At 49.0% G+C, this 18,840-nt stretch overlaps 1 protein-coding gene across 3 annotated transcripts; it reads right to left on the bottom strand.

Moving 5' to 3' along the window:
* Positions 1–3,618: 3,618 nt before the first annotated feature.
* Positions 3,619–18,822, bottom strand: SFT2D1 (SFT2 domain containing 1). Of its 3 annotated transcripts, XM_082404679.1 has the most exons (10): positions 18,677–18,789; positions 17,770–17,894; positions 12,772–12,794; positions 10,984–11,070; positions 10,341–10,423; positions 9,120–9,201; positions 8,159–8,194; positions 6,610–6,668; positions 5,245–5,274; positions 3,619–3,823 (listed from the first exon to the last, which is right to left on the bottom strand). In XM_082404679.1, exons 2-10 carry the CDS (start codon positions 17,792–17,794, stop codon positions 3,784–3,786), a joined length of 465 nt encoding a protein of 154 aa, XP_082260805.1. In that variant the 5' UTR covers positions 17,795–17,894; positions 18,677–18,789; the 3' UTR covers positions 3,619–3,783. The 3 variants fall into 3 exon arrangements, with proteins under 3 accessions (XP_082260805.1, XP_082260804.1, XP_082260806.1); XM_082404678.1 differs by lacking the exons at positions 12,772–12,794; positions 17,770–17,894 and having other exon boundaries at positions 18,677–18,822; XM_082404680.1 differs by lacking the exons at positions 12,772–12,794; positions 18,677–18,789 and having other exon boundaries at positions 17,770–17,805.
* Positions 18,823–18,840: the final 18 nt, after the last annotated feature.

Here is an 18,840-nt window from a genome sequence, read left to right as displayed (position 1 = left end):
ACTGCAACGAAGAGTAGTACCCGCTCGCCACAAGTGGAGAAAGCCCACGCGCAGCAACGAAGACCCAACGCAGCCAAAAATAACTTAATTAATAATAATAATAATAAATAGTTGGCTTAAGGATTTAAAAGAAAAAAGAATTTAAACCGAGACTTAAAACAAAATATTTACTAATACATTTAATGAAAATAATATTTTCTAAAACAAGTCAGAGATGAGTGGCAGGCTCTGTGCCCCATCGCTGTGCGATCGCACACCCACAGCCTCGTGACTCCGCTGTCCGCTCACGGTAGAGTGAACAGCGCAGGGTCCTGGGGTAATTACCAACGTGGACCCTGAAAGGGTCTCCGGGACGCCCAGGCGTGTCGCTGGCCTGGGCCACACTGAGAACGGCTACTCGGCCTGCCAGGCGGCACCAGGAACCCCCCTCCGATGTCGCCAACCATCATCATGTCCTCCTCTTTGAAAGCAAAACTAAATACTTGGTTCCTTCTTGTGACAACCTGGAAAAAAGAGAAGCAAGTAAAAACATGAGATCATACAGGAAGAAAAGTCACAAGCTGTACTATTAAAAACGATACGCCTTCAGTTTATATTACCCCTTTTTCTTGCAAAGCTCAGGTTTTTTAGACGTATGAAATGTACTTAAGAGTCCTCCCATAGGGCAGGGAGAAGCAGGAGCTGTAAGTCTTATTTATCCTGTGCTCGGAACGTGTGTGCTGATGAACGCTTTCTTAGAAACCCCGGGCCAGCGGATGCTTCCGGGAAACTAACCTGGAGAAGTGGAGTTAGGTGGCTGCAGTCCTGGTGGAGTGAAAGAAATCGGGGTGGAGGACAGAAAAGCAGCGGTCCGAGCGGCCCTGTGGAGGCACCGCTGCTGTCACCTGGGCAGGTGTGCCTCGCCGGGGCCTCGCCGCCCACATTACCCGCAGGTGAGTGTGCTTTCTCAGGGCGGAACCCTTCTGTGTGACTGCACCCCTGCTCGCCTCCACGCATCCCATGACACGTTAAATACAAGCCCTAGACAGTCTCCACGAGAGGCAGGTGGCGTAATGTGCTTCCTCACCCCACAAAAGCATCTCGTTGTTAAGTTGTTCCTTAAATAATTCACTTGAAAGAAAAGTGCCTAAATTAAGGATGGCGAGAAGGCCACTGAGGACGGCGCTCTTTAACGCAGACAGTCCCACGGGGGCCGCGACTCCCGTGCGTGTCCCGTACCCCCAATCCAGCACTGCAGGTGCAACGACAGCCTTAAAGTGGCTTTGTAGCAGACCGTGATTTTAAATGACCTTGCAGATGTTTTCACGGCTAGTTCATAAGTCAAGAGATGGCTTAATTACCATTGGAAGAGAAGAACAGAGCGAAGTCCCCGTCTTCCTGGGTCACACGAGTCTCGGGATAGAGAAGATGAAGGATCTGCAAACAGGAGGAGCAGCCGTTTCTTCGTGCTGCCCCACCCCGACTCCGGTGCGGGTCCTTCTCCCAGACGCCCCACGGGTCCTCTGTGGACACTGCCACACGGGCCCGTCATCTCCCAGCCCAGTTCCTGACTGGACGCCAGCCACTGACGCCCCGAAGCCCTGTCATCGCTGCCATTTCCAGCAGGACACCCTTGGCACCGCCTCCCGCGGAAGCTCCTACACGGCGATCCTGACGCCCTCGGGCCTGTGGGGCTGGGCACCCCCTCCCGCAGTCCTGAGGGTCACTCAGGGGCCCCTCGGGTACAATGCGCTGTGTCCCAGAGGCTCGCAGAGATGCGTGTAAAGCAGCCTTTCCAATAGATGCCCGCAGGCTTTGCTAATGGTCCGTCTACGGAACGCCACTGCCAGGCTCTGCTCACTCCTTTATTCCTCCCAGCCGTCCTGCCAGGCGAACACCGGTAGAACCCCGTTTTTAGACGTTTTCTTGAGATGAGGAAGTGGAAGCTGACAGAGGTAAGCACCTTGCCCAAGCTCGAATAGCCAGACGTGGGAGGGTCACCCCATGCCCGAGACATGCTGTCCTCCAAACGGTGGCCAAGCTGCGGGCAGTCTTGGTGAAGGTCACGGAGCCGGCCGGCCGCGGGGCCAGCGGGCACCCGGAGGTGAGGGCCGCTCTGGGGACGATCCTGCTGTGGATTTGCACCTCCGACCACGACAGGCCCCCTCCCAAGGGGACCCCCCCCTGCTGAAGGGCTGCCGGAAGTAGTCTGACGAGGAATTCTGCGAGTAACGAGACTGGTCCGCACTTTCACGCAAGGCAGGGCCCAGCGCGGGCGCGGGCAGGCCTCGGACGCCGTCCCTTCCTGCTGGGGTCTCACGTGCACCGTGTCCCACTCACGCCAACAGGCTCTGAAGCCCACCGCGCTGTCCCTCCGGCCCCTGTAGGGGACACGGAGCAGCTATGTGGCAGACGCCAGGAGCATCTGGGCTGCGGCCGCCTGGCTGGACAGAGGGTCCCCGTGAAGCCGGAGAGCTCCGAGGGGCCGCAGCCTGTCTCCGGGCTCTGTGCCCCCCGTCCCGCACCATCTCAGCGGACTCGGTGACCCTCCCCCCGTCCCGAGGCCACGCCCCACCTCCACGGAGCACGTCTTCACCCGAAGCTGCTCTGTACCCTGTCCCGGGATCCTCTGCACCCACACAGCACGGGCTTCCAGTCGGCTCTGCGGACACGTGGCCCTAAAGCATGACTCCAGCCGTGGGCTCGACTGGAGACGAGGACCCGTCCGGGACGGGGTGTGCCTGCCCTCTGCTCGCAGCCCAGCCCTCGTGCTGGTCCCCAGCGGACCCCTCACCGACTCAGCAAGTCCTCCCCGCGCCCTCCTCACCGAGGCCGAGCAGGCCGCCTTCCCTCTGCCCAGGGAGGTGTGGTGCCGGCCCCCGGCCACGGGCCCTTTCCCTGCAGACGCGCTGCGGCAGCGATGGGCCGGGGGCGCCGGCCTCGCCCCCAGGCTGCAGCCCGGCCACGCAGGCTCTCCCTCCTCGGCGGCCCAGCTCCTTCCTCCCCGACCCCGACCTGGCCGGTCAGCTCCCCTGGCTCCTCTGCTCCGGCCCCCGCCTGCCCTCCTCCTCGGGCGGGCCGTCCTGGCCGGCTCCGTGTCCGGCTCGCACCCTGACAGCACACTGATAAACAAATGCTTCCGTTGTTGCTCGGCCCTCTCATCCTTCACAGATTTGTGCTCAGCCCCGTTATTAGGACAGAGGCTGTATCTTACTCGTTCTTCTGCAGAAAGATTGCGTAAGTGCCCAAACTAAATTTTATTCAACTGAATCAACGTACCACCCACTTAAAACATAAATTTGATCAAGAAAATGTTTTTCCCAAGTGTGGGTTTATTTCAAAATTATAAAGATTTATATATTATTTTTATTACATATAATTAGCAATTTTTAGCCTATAAAAGTTTTCACATTTAAAGTTTTTATTTTAAAAAGATATTTTTAAAATGCAGACATTTTAAAACCACCAAAAAAGCTGAATATATCTTGCAGCATAGGTTTACCCTTAAATATACACATCTCAGATGCTGTTTAGAAAAGATTAAAAAACTGGCTAAAAATCATTTACAATTGGCAATGATTAGAATCTCCTTATCTCTGGAAGAGCATCTTAATGACACAAAATGAATTTAACGTCACAAGCATTTAACAGTTTAATTAGCATGTAGTTTTTATCAGTATACAAAATGGTCTTAAATGGTCAGTGCAGTTGTTTTTTTGGAGTGATTACTGTATCAGGAAAAGTATACTTCACCAAAAACAGAACATCAGCTTTCAAATGGTCTTTTCAAAGAGTTTCTGATTTTTAACTCAGGAAAGAAGAACAGCATTTAATTACCGCATCCCTGGTGAAAAAACAAAAGAGGAAAAACAATATAATAATCTGCCTCCAGAGTGAACTGGCAAAAAGATTCCTGCCGAGAGACAAACACACGATCACCTTTTCCCATCAGAACTCAGCGGAACCCCCAGTACCTTTCCGTAATTAAAACTTTGTTGAATATCACTTGAAATCAAGAACTGAGACATGGAAATAATTTGTTAGTTGCTAAAATGGTATTTATTTATTTAGAAATCTTAAACAACACATATGCTAATTTTATTATGAAGAAATAAAGGTAAATACCAAAAACAACAAAAGTATTTTTAAAAAGAAACAATGAACTGGATTTTAAAAAGCAGAATGTTCGTAACAGTGCCCCTAAGAATTCCAACAAAATTCATGTGAAAAACCTCATTCGCCTTTCACATTTCTCTACACAACAGTTAGTCTGAACTGTTGTTATATTTATACGGACTGTTAAAGGCGAGCACCAACAGACTGGAGATGTTCGGGCAAGGCCCGACACTTCTGGGGAGGGCGGTCACTGTGCAGACGCCCTGCCCTGGCTGTGAGCTCCAGCCCTACAGCAGCGGACATCATTTCAGGGCACCTTTTCCCCTCGCTGAGAAACAGCAAGAGCTCTCCCAGCTAAGGTCCTGAGGACTGGCAAGTTATAACCTCTGTGCTCCTGTTCTAAGCCTGCTCTCCTTTAGTTGACCCTGCTTTGCTTTTTCTCCTTTTAAGTGTTCATCAAAAAGAATCATCCATTTGAAACTGAATAAAAATAGAATTTCTATCAATTTCCTTCACTGTTCCTATCAGGCATACAATTCTGTTTTTCATATGCAACCTATGTTTCCAAATTTCACAAAGAAACAAAGCTGTGCCTCAACAGAATATTCTTCCAAATCGGTCAGATTTAAGACTGCAATTAAGTATTTGTTTTTCCCGCCACAATTAAATTAGTACATTTCTCTGAAAAAATACAAGAAAACGGCAATTACCTCTTGACATACAGAATAAATATGTTTCTACTGGCTTAAAACAAACATCTCTATATCAGACTCATTTTTTCATTAACTTCCTTTTTTTTTTAAAGTAGAATTTATTTTTGCTGAAGTCTCCATATCCTATTTACTGAATACTTGCAGTCGTGGAAGGATCTAGAATCTCTTGCCAAAATTCCCTAACTGCAAATGTTCAGGTGGTAAATGAGAAGTACATTCCCAGCCTACCTGTTACATCTGTTCAACATGTTTTTTACCTGATATGGCAAGCTTCTATTCCACTCATTTAAACAATAATTTCCTTTTGGGAAAAAAGTCAAAGTCAACCAAAAACAGCCTTTTAAATCATATTTTAATATGAAAATTACTAAAATTCACAAATCTGTGTAAAGAGAATTAGAGGAGCAGAAACAAGACAGAATTGAAACAAACTCACCTTGCATACGGGATGTATGACAGACTATACCTGCAAGAAAAATTCAAGAACGTTGAAACTAAATGATGTTTTCCTTTTTGCCAAATGACCACATTCTAACACCATAAAAAATGAAGCAGTAGACTATTGCACAGTGATTCTCAAGGTATGACCCCTGAGGCATGCAGCACCACCAGGGAACTTGTTAAAAACGCAGATTCCTGGGCCACCCCCCACCTCCTGAATGAGAAACTGCGTCTCAGTAAGCAATGTGCTTTTAACAAACTGATTCTGATGCCTGCTGAAGTTTGAGACTGTTGTAATAAAAAGTTACCCCTTTCAAGTTATTTTTTAAAAATAAAAACTATAAAATAACAGAATAAACTGCACTCTCCTTCAGGGATAAAGCAATCATTAAGTACAGATTAGCAATAAAAAGCAACATATTAATAGAAAATAACAAAGATTTAAATTTTTCCACATTTCACTGAAAAAGAGTAAAACAACATCATAAGGTTCTTTTGTAACACGTAGAGAACTGCATTTAACATCTGTTGATATTCCATCAGTGGAAAGGTAGAAACAGCACCAAAACAAAGACTGATCTCAGATTGGGTGATATCAAAAAGGAGAAAATTGAAACAGCAAAGTCAGGAAGGAGTTTACTGACGATTGCAAGGAAGCAAACAGACTGAGCTCTAAAGAAAAAGGAAAAACACTCGTAGAAATATCTTGTACGTGAAAAACACCTTTCTGGTCTGACGCGGGGGCGTGCAAGGGCACATTCAATTCAATCACGTGTTCGCTGGGCCCTCAGCCCAGGACCTAAACGTGGCTTGGGGAGGGGAGCGATCAGGAAGGACGGCGTGACTGAACACTCGGAGGGAGGGGAGGACGCCTCAGGGAGAGGGAAGGGCAGAGCAGCCTCGCTGAGGAGTCGGCTCCGGAGCCGGCGAGCCGGCGTGACAGGGCCAGAGCCGGCTCCAGAATGAATTCACTTGGCAGGTGCTCGGCAATACCAGGCAAAGTGAGTGCTCCCCCGCCATGCCCTCGGGCTCATCCTGTGACTCGGCCTGGACTTTAGGGTTCGTGTGGCACCACCTGCATTTCCTAGCATTTCTCTTTCACACACAGAGAAGAAGTGAATGCAGCCCTGTGTGCCTGGGCAAGCACAGCCCCCAACTCTCCTCAGCTCTCCCACATTTAGGCCCCCCAGGACACACCGCAGACCTCAGGCACCTGACCTCTCAGGAGGCCCTTCCCCTCCAAGGCACAGGCTTACCTGACCCGGTAAAATGCCAATGACCTTCCTAGGCTTACAGGCTCAGAACAAAATGCGTGGCACTGCTTAGGAAATTTTAACTTTCTAATTAGTGTAAGACTTACCAGGTCATTGACAAGAACTGCAATATGCAGAATAATAAGGCCAGCCCCTTCTTATGCCACTGACAACAGCAAAGACAAAGAAATAATGAGTTAAACATTTTTTTTAAAAATATTTTTCACAAGCAAGTTCAGTTCCTCCCCTTCAAAAATATAAACAATAGCTCCACTTATTTCATTAGATTCTAGTATGACAAATTTAAGATTCAGTAGATCTGAGAATTACATATCCATAAATTGTATCTTCTTTCTAGAATTCTCTGATTCCATTTATTCAAACGCTGCTAAGTATATGGCATTAAACATTAATGAAATAACTGTGCATAGGCCGAAAATATTAAATCTCTTTCACGTTAGGTCCTTTAAGTCAAGGTTAACCTTTCTAAAATCCCCACTTGGTTATTAGATCTGTATCCTATGTGGAATTTACATATCTTTCTCATTCGCACTTGTTCATTTTCTTGAGTTATTTTTTGAACTAAAACTGTATTTTATTGTGATCTTCTGGAATAATGTAAAATAAAGTTTCCACGGTTGTTTTAAAATGATCTATTTTTAGAATTTCTTGTCCACCTTTATTTTAAATTTTTATTTATTTACTTTTTCCTTATTTTTAATCTACTGCTTATAAACAGACTGCAGGACCTTTCCAAACCAGAAATCAATTTTCCATAGGGATATGCAAAGATTGTTTATGAAAATTCTTTTAAGTTATCACGGGGAAGTGAGGTATTAAGTGCATTCTTGCATAACTAAAGTCCGGTCCTTAAATCATCAAAATTAAAATCAGAACATTTTTGATGAACATTTCTGAAGTGTGTCATACACCACCCTATCTTCTTCAAAATGTGTAGTGTTCTTGGGAGCTCAAGAACCGCCTCAAATCCCTTTGGAAGCAGATAAGGAACAATAAGTAAATGTAATGAAGAATCAGGAGCATCGACGAGTAAACGCAATTGTAGTAAAGTAACTTCTCTGAAGGCTAATGAAGAGCCTTCACCTCACCCCTAAGTGGTGCAAGGATAATTTAAGTCCTTTTGTCCCTCTGTTAATTTGTTTGGGTTTGTTTTAAGTGGTGCAAGAATAATTTAAGTCCTTTTGTCCCTCTGTGTTACTTTGTCTGGGTTTGTTTTCTGGCCCTTTCTCCTCACTGTGTGGACACCCTGATGCTCACGATGCACTCCCCACCCTAGAGCCACAGCACAGCGAGGCTATCAGCACAGCAGACAGAGCACGCAGACCCTCAGCGAGGGCCTCTCACAGCCCCGGGCCTGAGAGAGGGGCCAGTCTGACCTGGAAGCAAGCACGAGCTCACTTCTGTTTTAGGTGGCAGAATCCATTGCAAGCCTAGCCACTAACTAGGTTTTAGGGACACCCAGTCTTTGGTGGGTTTTAGGGACACCCAGTCTTTGGTGGGTTTTAGGGACACCCAGTCTTTGGTGGGTTTTAAGAAACCAGACTTTGAGCTCCCTGGAGATGATGGTGCGAAGACACTCTACGTGGTGAGGGGCCACACAGTGAGTAGAAAACAGGTATGGCTGAGGTAGCTTACCCAAAGAGCAGCGCACAGGGTAAGTATGAAACACAGCTACAGGAAAGGAAAGAAAAATTGTCAATTTGAGCCTTTTCCAAAGCTTAACAAAAATGCATACACTATTCTGCATTCATTTGCATGATAACACACTAGAGAACAAAATTAATGAGACCGTTTATTCTAGCTGTCCTTATATATTCCCTGAGTATTTTAAAGTCTGTGACTGCTGCAATATTCCTTGGCAAACTGAAAGCACATAATAAATCACCTGTTGACTAAGCCAACAGAGAGACTGTTTCAAGAATGAACGAGAGTGACAGCAGCTGTTATGGATTTATGAATGCTTGCGCTAATGTTTCCTAATTCAAGCCGCCACCACAGGACTCAGTACAACCGCTCCTGTACAGTAAGTTCTGTTTTACGTAGCTTTACATAGGAATGATTATAATGATCTCACACAGAAAGACTGCACTGTCACTCCACACGCATGTCCCCCAGAGGATGCAGAGGAGGGACGAGGACAGGCAGGGAAAGCAGTGGGGACAGGCGTGGGGACGGAGGCCTAGGTGTCTGTGCAACAGTCCAACAGGGGAGCGACAAAGGCCAGGTGACAGGCCACCAAAATTAAGCCAACTCTCCCTGAGAAGCCTCATATGGACCCAGAAGTGACCCGTCTTCCAGGCCCACCCTCCAGAAAGTACACACAGGGGTCCACGGGGCCTGAAAATGAAATACACGCAGCTCTCATTTTCACGTGCAATACACAGAGCTACACGGTTAGAATACACAAAAGGAAACAGGATTCACCCAGCCAATCATTTTAGGTAATGCCACATAATCCAAACTCTTTAAACACACAGCCTGAAGAAGGTGACTGTCATATTCAACAAGAGAATTATAACATTAGTACCTCGCAAAGTAATGCAAAAAGAAAAAAAAACTCGAAAAAAGTTTTTTAAAAGTATCATTATTTACTTACAAGCATAACAATCGTTGCAAGCAATCTCGTTGTTTCAAACATTTTCTTCAGTTGTTTCACGGGTCCCATTAAAAAGCACGTACTATTTGAAACAAATAAAAGAAATGAGAGAGGGAGCTATTAACTTGTCCGGCGGCTATGTAAAAATAAGTACTTGTAAGAAAAGAAATCCTATGTTAGTTTAATTAGAAAATCCCACTAAGTCTGCTGCATTTTCCCTTAACATCAGAAGGAAACGTTAACCCTTCTGTCTTCTGTGACACAGGAACGCCCCTCACAAATCACTCCCAGCGCAGGTGAGCGCGACCGCTGAGGCCGGCCCAGGCTGACAAGGAAGTCTGCTCGCCGCTGGCGCAACTCGGCCTCTGCTTCCTCACCTCCACGCACGTTACCCGGCAGAACAGGGACGACAGCCCCACAAGCACTGTGGGCGTAAAGCTTCTAAGGGCAACAGCGTGCAACCGCGCCCTCAGGCCCCTTCCAGGCCGCGGTCTGAGGAGCGGCATCGGGGCGAGCCCGGGAGGGCTGACGGAGCTTGCCCGCAGCTCACGCCCCTGCACTGGGCAGCTCCTCTGATGCGGAACATCCCTGAAGAGGCAGGAGCTCACCTCTGAAGGCTGAGAGCTCGCAAATGTGACAACTACGCTAGCGGACATCAACTCCCCCAGAGATGCGCCCGAGGCCCCGGGGGGACTCCCCGGACGCCCAGCGCACAGGCCTCGGAGCCACGGCCCCTGTGTGGCCCTGTCCGACTCCTGGGCCCGGCACTGCCACCCCCGATCTGCTTCCGCCGCTGGTCGGCTGGGCCTGTGACGGGCGCCTCGCCGAGGCAGCAACAAGCCCGGACTCCGCAGGACTGTCGGGTGGGAACCAGGCCTGGTCACCTCACTAGGCACCTCCCCGGGGAGTGACCCCCGCCCGTGCTACTACACCCTGCTGTAAGGTGGGGTGATAACGGTGCCCACCTTACAAATGGGGTGACAGACACAGAACACTTAGGACAGTGCCTGGCACACAGCAAGTACCTCCAAAGGCTGGCTGTTCTCCCCATGAACACTCTATTGTGGCAGCTGGCACGCAGCAGGAGTCTAAGTATCTACTGAATGAATGTAATTTTGAATTCACAGTATGTATAGATCTACAGAAATATATCCTATTAGAAAAGAATTTTGATAATGATAGCAAATGAAATATTTTGAGAGGCCAAACTTCTGTACATACCTGGCTAAGGCAGCAATATTTCCAAGGGTATAAAACACCGCAAAAAGCTTTATGCCACCCGGAAGCCACAGCAATCCAGCTCCCTGCGTTAAGATACTATAGTCATTTAAAAACAACTTTACCATCGTAATAGGTTAGATACAAACGTGCTGCTACAACAGTAATAATAGAATATCTATAATATGATAAAGTTTATGTATCAATGTGCTAAAATATAGTCTCTAATTATGTAGTTTTTTAAAAAGTAGTTAATTTTCAATGTTATTTGCTAATTTGAATCTTCTGCCTATTTGCATATAAGTATATATAAATGAGCGATTACATTACTTTCTTTATACGTCTGAGTAAATCTCACTCTACTTAAGTATTCTTTTTATAAATGGCAAGTCAAAAATCTAAATCACTGACTGTAACTCTCCTAATACACACCGATCTTTCTTAAATGAAATTATTTTAACAATCCATAAACCTCCCAAAATATTAATCTCTGCATCTTTTTATTGATCTCTACCCCTTTATTTCAGGGGACTAAATAGGTCCCATCAGAACAGTCCAGATAAAGTGGACTGCTTGTAGGGACTAAACGGAATGATCAGTCTCCCACAAAACAGAAATTACGAAGCAACGTATAGCCTTAACGCACAAGAATAGAGAAGACGACGCCGCTGACGAAGCATATGGCAAACCACTTCAGCCTGGTGTTGAAACTGAGGGACGAGGCGTCCAGGACCTGCGGAAAGAAGGGGAATTAGAACGTGATTTTAAATCACCACTCGCCAGTCTGATGCTTGACACTACATTAAAGCAAAGCTTCACGTTAACACAGACAATGAATCTGTTTTACTTCGCACATTGTAGTGTTAAGAATAGTCCATGGCCGTGAAGGGGAATATCAACAGGTCTGGGAATGAGACGGTCCTGAGGAGTCACTGTTAACTTTGCCAGGTGAGATAACAGCATTGTGTTATACGGTTCTAGAAAGCTCTCACCTGTTAGGGACAGGAGAAGCACGGATGTGGATGAAATGACATAAGCTATGAGATACCTTATAAAATACTCAGTGATTGAAAAGTAGGGGAAAGATGAAACAAGACGGGCAAAATGTGGACAGGTGCTGAGGTGGACTCATGGACACACACCTTCTCTCAACATCTCTATGTCCGAGGGCGTCTGGGCAAAGTCCCTACACGCAGAGCCTGGCACGGGGACTGTCCTGCAGGAACCTCTCTCGGGGCGGGGGGGGGGGGGGGGGGGTGCCTCAGGCAAGGGAGGGAAGCTGGACAGAGAAGGGGAGGGACTGAGTGAGGCCCTGCTCGCAGCTGGAGCTCAGTGAACACCATACCTCACTGTGTGTCCCGCCTGAGGCCAGGCCGCCCTTCTGGAAGCCCCCTCCCAGCAGCTGGTCGCTGGCTGCGGGCGGAGGGCGGAGGGCGGGCTGCTGCAGGAGCTCCAGCGTGAGCCCAAGGGGACGGCTGTGAGCTGCAGGGCGGCGGGCACGTCCGCCCACGGACTGGGGCCTGGGGAGCCCCGCAGCGTCTACCACGGGGCCCATCTGACCACCTCAGCTACGAGTCACGGAAGCCCCGGCGTCCCCACAACCGTTATTAGAAACGCACTTCGGACCGCGCGCGAATTGACTGCGGGGGGACGACATTCCCGCGTGTCACGCCAACTCCAGCCAGATTACACGGGGCCGCGCTCCACACGCGCCGCACGATAACGCGGCACATAACGCGGCACATAACGCGGCCCGCGGTAACGACTGAGCGCACATTTCCTTCCACTGAAGTACAGCGTAACTGAAGTACTGATAATATTATTGTGTTATTTAAATATTACATTAGTTTCAGCTGTACAGCACGGTGATTCGGTATTTTTATAAATTATATCCCCTTCAAGGTTACTACAGAATAACGGGGATACTTCCCTGTGCTGTACAATACATCGCAGCTGCTTACTATTTTATACGTACCAGTTTGTATCTCTTAATGTCCTCCTCCTATATTGACCCTTCCCACTTCTCTCCCCACTGGTAACCACTAGTTTGTTCTCTATACCTGTGAGTCTGCTTCTGTTTTGTTATACACATTTGTTTTATTTTTTAGATTCCACATATAAGCAATAACATACAGTATTTGTCTTTCTGTCTCATTAAGCTTAATACTCTCTAGGTCCATCTACATTGTTGCAAATTTAAGTACACATTTACATTACTAAGTACACCATTCAAACTCATTTTCCCCACAAGGCTGAAAAAGTATCAACAACAGATGTTTCAAGAAACTAGAAATATACAATAAGGATTTATATTCCAAAATTATTATTAACCTGTATTATCATATGCTTAAGAGACCACATACTTATAATGTATTTTCAAGAATAAAGAAGCTAAAATACAAAGTTTTATATGCAAAAGCTCAAAATTCCTTACCTCAATAGATTGATCTGTGAATCCTTATGTAGCATGAAAAGGAGATAAAAACAACTAAAGATTCTGTCAATGTAACATCCATCACTTTTGAACACATTTTAAATATTTTTTAAAATCTGCTTTAATCCACAGACATTCTTGTTTCCAGCAATGTCGTCTGTTTATACTAAAACTGATCACTGTATTTTAAACAAAGAATGAACCTGCCTATAAAAACATCTAAATTTCATTTTTATCTGATCAGGTAGAATACACATAGAACAGAATAAACCCTGAAGACTGCATATCGCACAGGAAATGATCTACTGGTTTGTAAAGAAGTAGAAACGGTATCCTAAGTAAGCAGGGTTTCTAAGTGGTCAGTGCGAACACATGATGATGTGAGGACTTAATGAGAGCGGAAGAAGCATCTGCTTTTACTTCCTTTTACAAGTTTCAATCACCCCATTGTTCTTAAGTTCAACTCAGTATTAAGCAGAGTCATTTGTATAATAGTAGATATTTTTCCTCTTATTACCATCAGCCAAGTGATCTTTAAATCAAAACATATAACAAATTCTTTCCATTTGTAAATTTGGAATATTTGATCCACAAGCAAATGACCTGTCGCAAGCCCTTCAGATTGTCCAGGATACAGAAACAAATCACAGATTCCCTAACTCCCAATTGGGAAAATGATACAGTGCCCACCGTGCAAGAAAACCAGGCACTGCCCTGTCCATGAGGGAGACAGAGGGAGCCCTGACCCTGCAGACCCACGTTAGCATGAGCTTGTAGGTGTGACGTGCTTGTCCAACGGGATCAGGAAGGAGCCCACCAAAACCAGCAACTGTTTTGATCTTGTAATTTTAGTCTTAGCAAAGAAATACACATTGAAATTGCCACCAGTTATTCTACTTATTTGTTATCAAAGGAAGAGGAAGCAAAGAATAAACCTCGTGAGAGCAGGAGCGACTCTCCCATTCTCCGGTGCCCTCTTCCTGCTGCAATAAATCAACCTCACCTGGAACTAGAACTTAATTAATTAAAAAAAAAGAAAAAGTTGGAAACAATGGAGGAAAACGTCTTCACCGCAGCACCAACATTACAGGTGAATGAATGAACCCATGGCACAGACACGAGCTGCCTTCCTAGGGGATGGAGAAGCCGGGAGGAGAAGGACACCATCACCAGGGAACAGCGTGGGCACCTGGGCCTGGCTCCCGGGCCACCACCACTCGAATAAAGGGAACCACCGCACACGATGAATTCCTAAACTGCTCCTCCACAGACAGTGGTGGGCAATGAGATACAGACGCGCAGACAGCGAGCACAGAAGCAGGCGCCCCCGGCCCTCTCCAGTGCGGTCCTGACCCCACCTCCTCAGGGGTCCCCCTCCCCTTACTCAGAGGCTCCTCATCGCCGTCACCTACTGCTCTCCCAGGCACCCTCTCTCGCTCAGGAGCCCCGGCCACAGGTCCCGCCCCAGACCCTAGCAGAGTCTTGGGTGCTTCCTACATCCACGTGGACAGCCCAGCCTTTCTGTTCCTCACTCTCTCCTCTCCGACGGCCTCTGCTCTCCCCTCCGCTCAGAGACCCAGGGGCTCGCACTCCCCGAAATCACTCCATCTCCACGTCCAGGCCACTGCTCTCCAGCTGCGACAGCCTCCCCAGGGCACTGATTCAAGGGCTCCTGCCTCGACGCCTCGCAGCCTCTCGGGCCCCTTTATGCCCTCTTTACTTCAGTACAAAAGCGGAAGTTCCCTTTCTGCTCCATCCACCAGCAAAACCCTGGCATGACTCAAGCCCTCTTTCCTCTTCCTCTGGGTGGAGTCACAGGGCAGGACATGGCACCCTAAGCAGGTCATGGCCACCTTCAAGGGGCCCTGGGCACTGCCTGCCAGGCACCCCACGTGCGCTGCTGTGTAAGTCGACCTGCCTCCTCACTGTCGCCCCCTGACCCTGCCAATCCGCCTCCATTGCGACCCTCCACTTCCTGCCCTGGCACCTCCCCCGTCAGCAGACACACGTCCTCTATTTCCACAGAAAACGGAAGCCCCGCGGGGATGCCCGGCTCTGCTTGCTGTCGCCAAACACCAAGCTCACGTCGGGAACACTCACCCTCCCTTCCTGGCCCCGGACCACCGCACAGGGGCAAAGGCCAACGTGCCCGCCCTGCTTTAGAGGCCAAGCGCTCTGACGTCCCAGGGAACTGACACGGCTGGCTTTTCTCCCCGTGTACAACGTGAACCGCGTTCTTGCGGAGACCCCCTTCCATCAACCTGTGAACACGCGTAAGCCTCCTCCACCTCAAACAGACAAAAAGCCTGACTTCACCCTCCAGCCTCGGCTCAGTCGTTCACTGATTCACTCAACAAACAGCTCCTGGGTGCTCCTGGGTGCTAAATGCCGGCGAGGGCCTGGCTCGTGGTTAAAAGGCGCGGGGGGAGCTGCCCGGCCCACAGCCCCCGAGAGGAGCTGCAGGCAAGGACAGCGGCTGGTCCGGCCCTTTCACCTCCCTGCACCCCCAGCCCCGAGGCTCTCTGTCTGAGGCCCTTAGGAGAGCTCCCTGTGGAACAGGGGACACGCCCCTCCTGACTCATCCCCCTCAGCCCCCCCACTCGCCCTCCTCCCCCGACCTCAGAGTCCATAAAACTGCCTGACCCCAGGCCTTCGCTGCCCCATCAGACCCCAGATCACCAGCCGCGCCTGGGGGGGAAATGGAACCCAAGGGAGCAGGTGCATCCCTGGTTTTAGCCCCGGGCTGGTTACATCCCAGGAAGCGATTTGCAGCTGAATTAGCCCCTTCATTTGTGGCTCTGCTTGAGTTGCTGAGCTAATCTCTGCCAGGACCTGGCCCTCTCCAGGTTCCCTCAGTCTCCTGAGCTCCTCACGGAAAGCTCCAGAGGTCAAACCCTGGGCCTTCTCCCTTTTCTACTTACCCACAATCCCTTGGTTATCTCAAATACTTCCTCCCATGAACTCTAGCATCTGCACCAGATGCTAGCCGGCATCTCACTCAACATCCAGACGACCCCCCAACGTGTGCCTTCCGCATCCCAGGCAAGGGCGGCTCCATCTCTCCAGCGGCTCAGGTCAAACCCAGAGGCAGCCGGGCTCCTCCAGCAGCACTCTCACGCCCAACCCGTCAGCTCTACACTCGAACCGTTTACAGAACCTGGCCGCTCTCACTTTAAAGCCCCGTCGCTCCCCTCTCCCTGGCCCAGGTCTCTTCCCAGGACCACTACCCTGGTCCTCTGACCGGGCTCCAGCTCCCACTCTTGCCCCTCCCGTCTGTTCTCCACGGACCAGCCAGGGTGACCCTTTCGAAGCCAAGGCAGTCACATCCCCGCGCTGCTCAAAACCCAACGGCTCCTCGGCACGCTCAGAGTAAAGGCTGCAGTCCTTACTGTGTCCTGCAAGACCCCGCACCATCTGGAGCCCACCGCCTGCCTTTCCGCTTCCCTAGCCCTTGGCTCCAGACACCATGGCCTCTTACGGGCCTTGAACATGCCGAGCGCTGTTCTCAGGATCTGTCTTTGCATGCGTTGGGAGATATGTACTTGTACGAGTTACCCAGCTATCCCAGCGCTCTTCAGATCTACGCTGTAAGGTCACCCTTACAGACACATCTTCCCTGACCATCCAACACAACAAGGTGGTCCCGACCTCATCCGCCTGCTTTACCTTCTTCCATGGCACTTACCAGTGGCTGACATATTTTTATATTTACTTGTTTATTAACTGTTTTCCCCAATTAAAATATAAGTTCCATGTAGGGGAGACCTTTGTTTTGGTCACTGTTATAACGCCAGCATCTTGAACAGAGCCAAACATATGCAGGCACCAAAATATTTGTTGAATGAATAAATGATCACCTCCTCTGAACTCACTGCACTTGCCCATTCCAGGCAATCACTCCAATCTTTGGTCAATGACTCCTCTACATAATCTTTCTCCCCTCTGGAGAGTGGGCACAAGAGAAGTGGCACCATCACCTTCATGCCCCCAAGGTTTAGAGCAGCTCAGTCTAACAGGACTTCCTGCAACGGAATGCCCCAAGCATGCACTGTCCTGTGCATCAGCCACTAACGTACCTGCCCATCCAGCATCTAAAACGTGGCTGGTATGGCCGAGAAAGGAATTTTAAATTTTATTTAACTTAAATTTAAATAGCCGCATGTCGCTAGGGCTACTGTTTGTATAGCACAGACCTAGAGCATAAAGTGAAGCACAAAACAGTGGTTTAATAAATGAGCTGGGGGCTTCCCTGGCGGCGCAGTGGTTAAGAATCCGCCTGCCGGCTTCCCTGGTGGCACAGTGGTTGAGAATCTGCCTACCAATGCAGGGGACACGGGTTCGAGCCCCGGTCTGGGAGGATCCCACATGCCGCGGAGCAACCGGGCCCGTGAGCCACAACTACTGAGCCTGCGCGTCTGGAGCCTGTGCTCCGCAACAAGAGAGGCCGCGATAGTGAGAGGTCCGCGCACCGCGACGAAGAGTGGCCCCCGCTTGCCGCAACTAGAGAAAGCCCTCGCACAGAAACGAAGACCCAACACAGCCAAAAATAAATAAATAAATAAATAATTAAAAAAAAAAAAAAAAAAAAAAAAGAATCCGCCTGCCAATGCAGGGGACACGGGTTCGATCCCTGGTCCGGGAAGATCCCACATGCCACGGAGCAACTAAGCCTGTGCGCCACAACTACTGAGCCCGCGAGCCACAACTACTGAGCCCGCACACCGCAACTAGTGAGCCCACGTGCCACAACTACTGAAGCCCGCGCGCCTAGAGCCCGTGCTCCGCAACAAGAGAAACCACTGCAATGAGAAGCCTGTGCACTGCAACAAAGAGTAGCCCCGCTCACCACAACTAGAGAAAGCCTGCGCACAGCAACGAAGACCCCATGCAGCCAAAAATAAAATAAAATAAATTTACTTAAAAATTAAAATAAAATAAAATACATACATAAATGAGCTGGGTAAGCCATTGCTGCCTAATGGACGTTTCTCATATTACCATTTACGGGTTCTTGCATCACCATTACGATTTGCCAAACTGGTTAGAGATCCCTTAGAGCAGGTGCCTGGTTTTCAGTCTCTGAACCCTCACAGACTAGTCCAGAATCCTGTTCACAAGAGGTGCTGATTATGACAAGGAAGGAAGTTAGGATAGGAGAAGGGACAAATAAAAGGTCCTTACGTAATACCGTTTCATTTTAAATGTTCCACTTCTGTGACAGGCAGGCAAGAATTTGCCTGCATGCAAATAACAAAAATACTTATAAAGCAGTTCCTGCTGCACTATTTTTATCCCTCCTTTTAAAGGAAGTAACCCTTATCAAGTCTCGTGGGTAAAGTATGGAGACAAGGATTGTTTTTTTAAAAAACCGCTTATGAGGGCTCAACAAACAACTTTTAACTCAGTATTATTTCACTTCTCAGTGACCTGTGTTTTTTTCTTTTCTTCCTCCAGTCTCCCTCCTTCCAAAAGACATACACTCACAACACCTAATTCCAGGGTCTAACGGATGCAACGAAGCTTTAAGATTTCAGCTTATGCAGCTGGCAGGACGAGTACCCGCACACCTACTGCGCTGCCAGCCCGAGTTCAGAGTCCACACCAGGCGCAGAAAACCAAGCGGCGGCTGGGGGAGAGCAGCGTGGGGCAGATGGGTTATTTGGCAGAGAAAGACAGGCAGCGAAGTACGTTCCTGAAAGTCGCAAGGCCAAATGGGGCTGGGGGGAGGGGGGCGGGTCTCAAAGTGAGCTTCTGTAGACTCCATGGAAACCCGGAAAGCGCCCCAAGTTCTTCCCGGGAGGCCCGTGGCGCCCTCCCACATCACCTCGGCAGGTAGAAGCGGCCCGTTGCCCACGCTCCGCGGCCCCACCCCAGCACACGTTCACCCCGGAGGCCGGCTCCCTACCTGCGCGGTGAGGCCCTGCTCCTCGTCGTCCTGGCCGCTCAGGACTCGCCGCAGCTTCTCCATGGCCCTGCTCCCGGGCCGCAACGGCCCTTCTCGCCCGCCGAGAAACCCGGAACCGGAAACTCTAGGGGCCGACCGGAAGTCCGGGTATCCCGCTTCCGGCG

The sequence above is a fragment of the Balaenoptera borealis genome (assembly GCF_965194805.1).
Source record: "Balaenoptera borealis genome assembly, chromosome: 9".
Classification (NCBI taxonomy): domain Eukaryota; kingdom Metazoa; phylum Chordata; class Mammalia; order Artiodactyla; family Balaenopteridae; genus Balaenoptera; species Balaenoptera borealis.
Note: the sequence above shows the minus strand (reverse complement) of the source record. Positions and strands in the feature narration are given on the sequence as shown.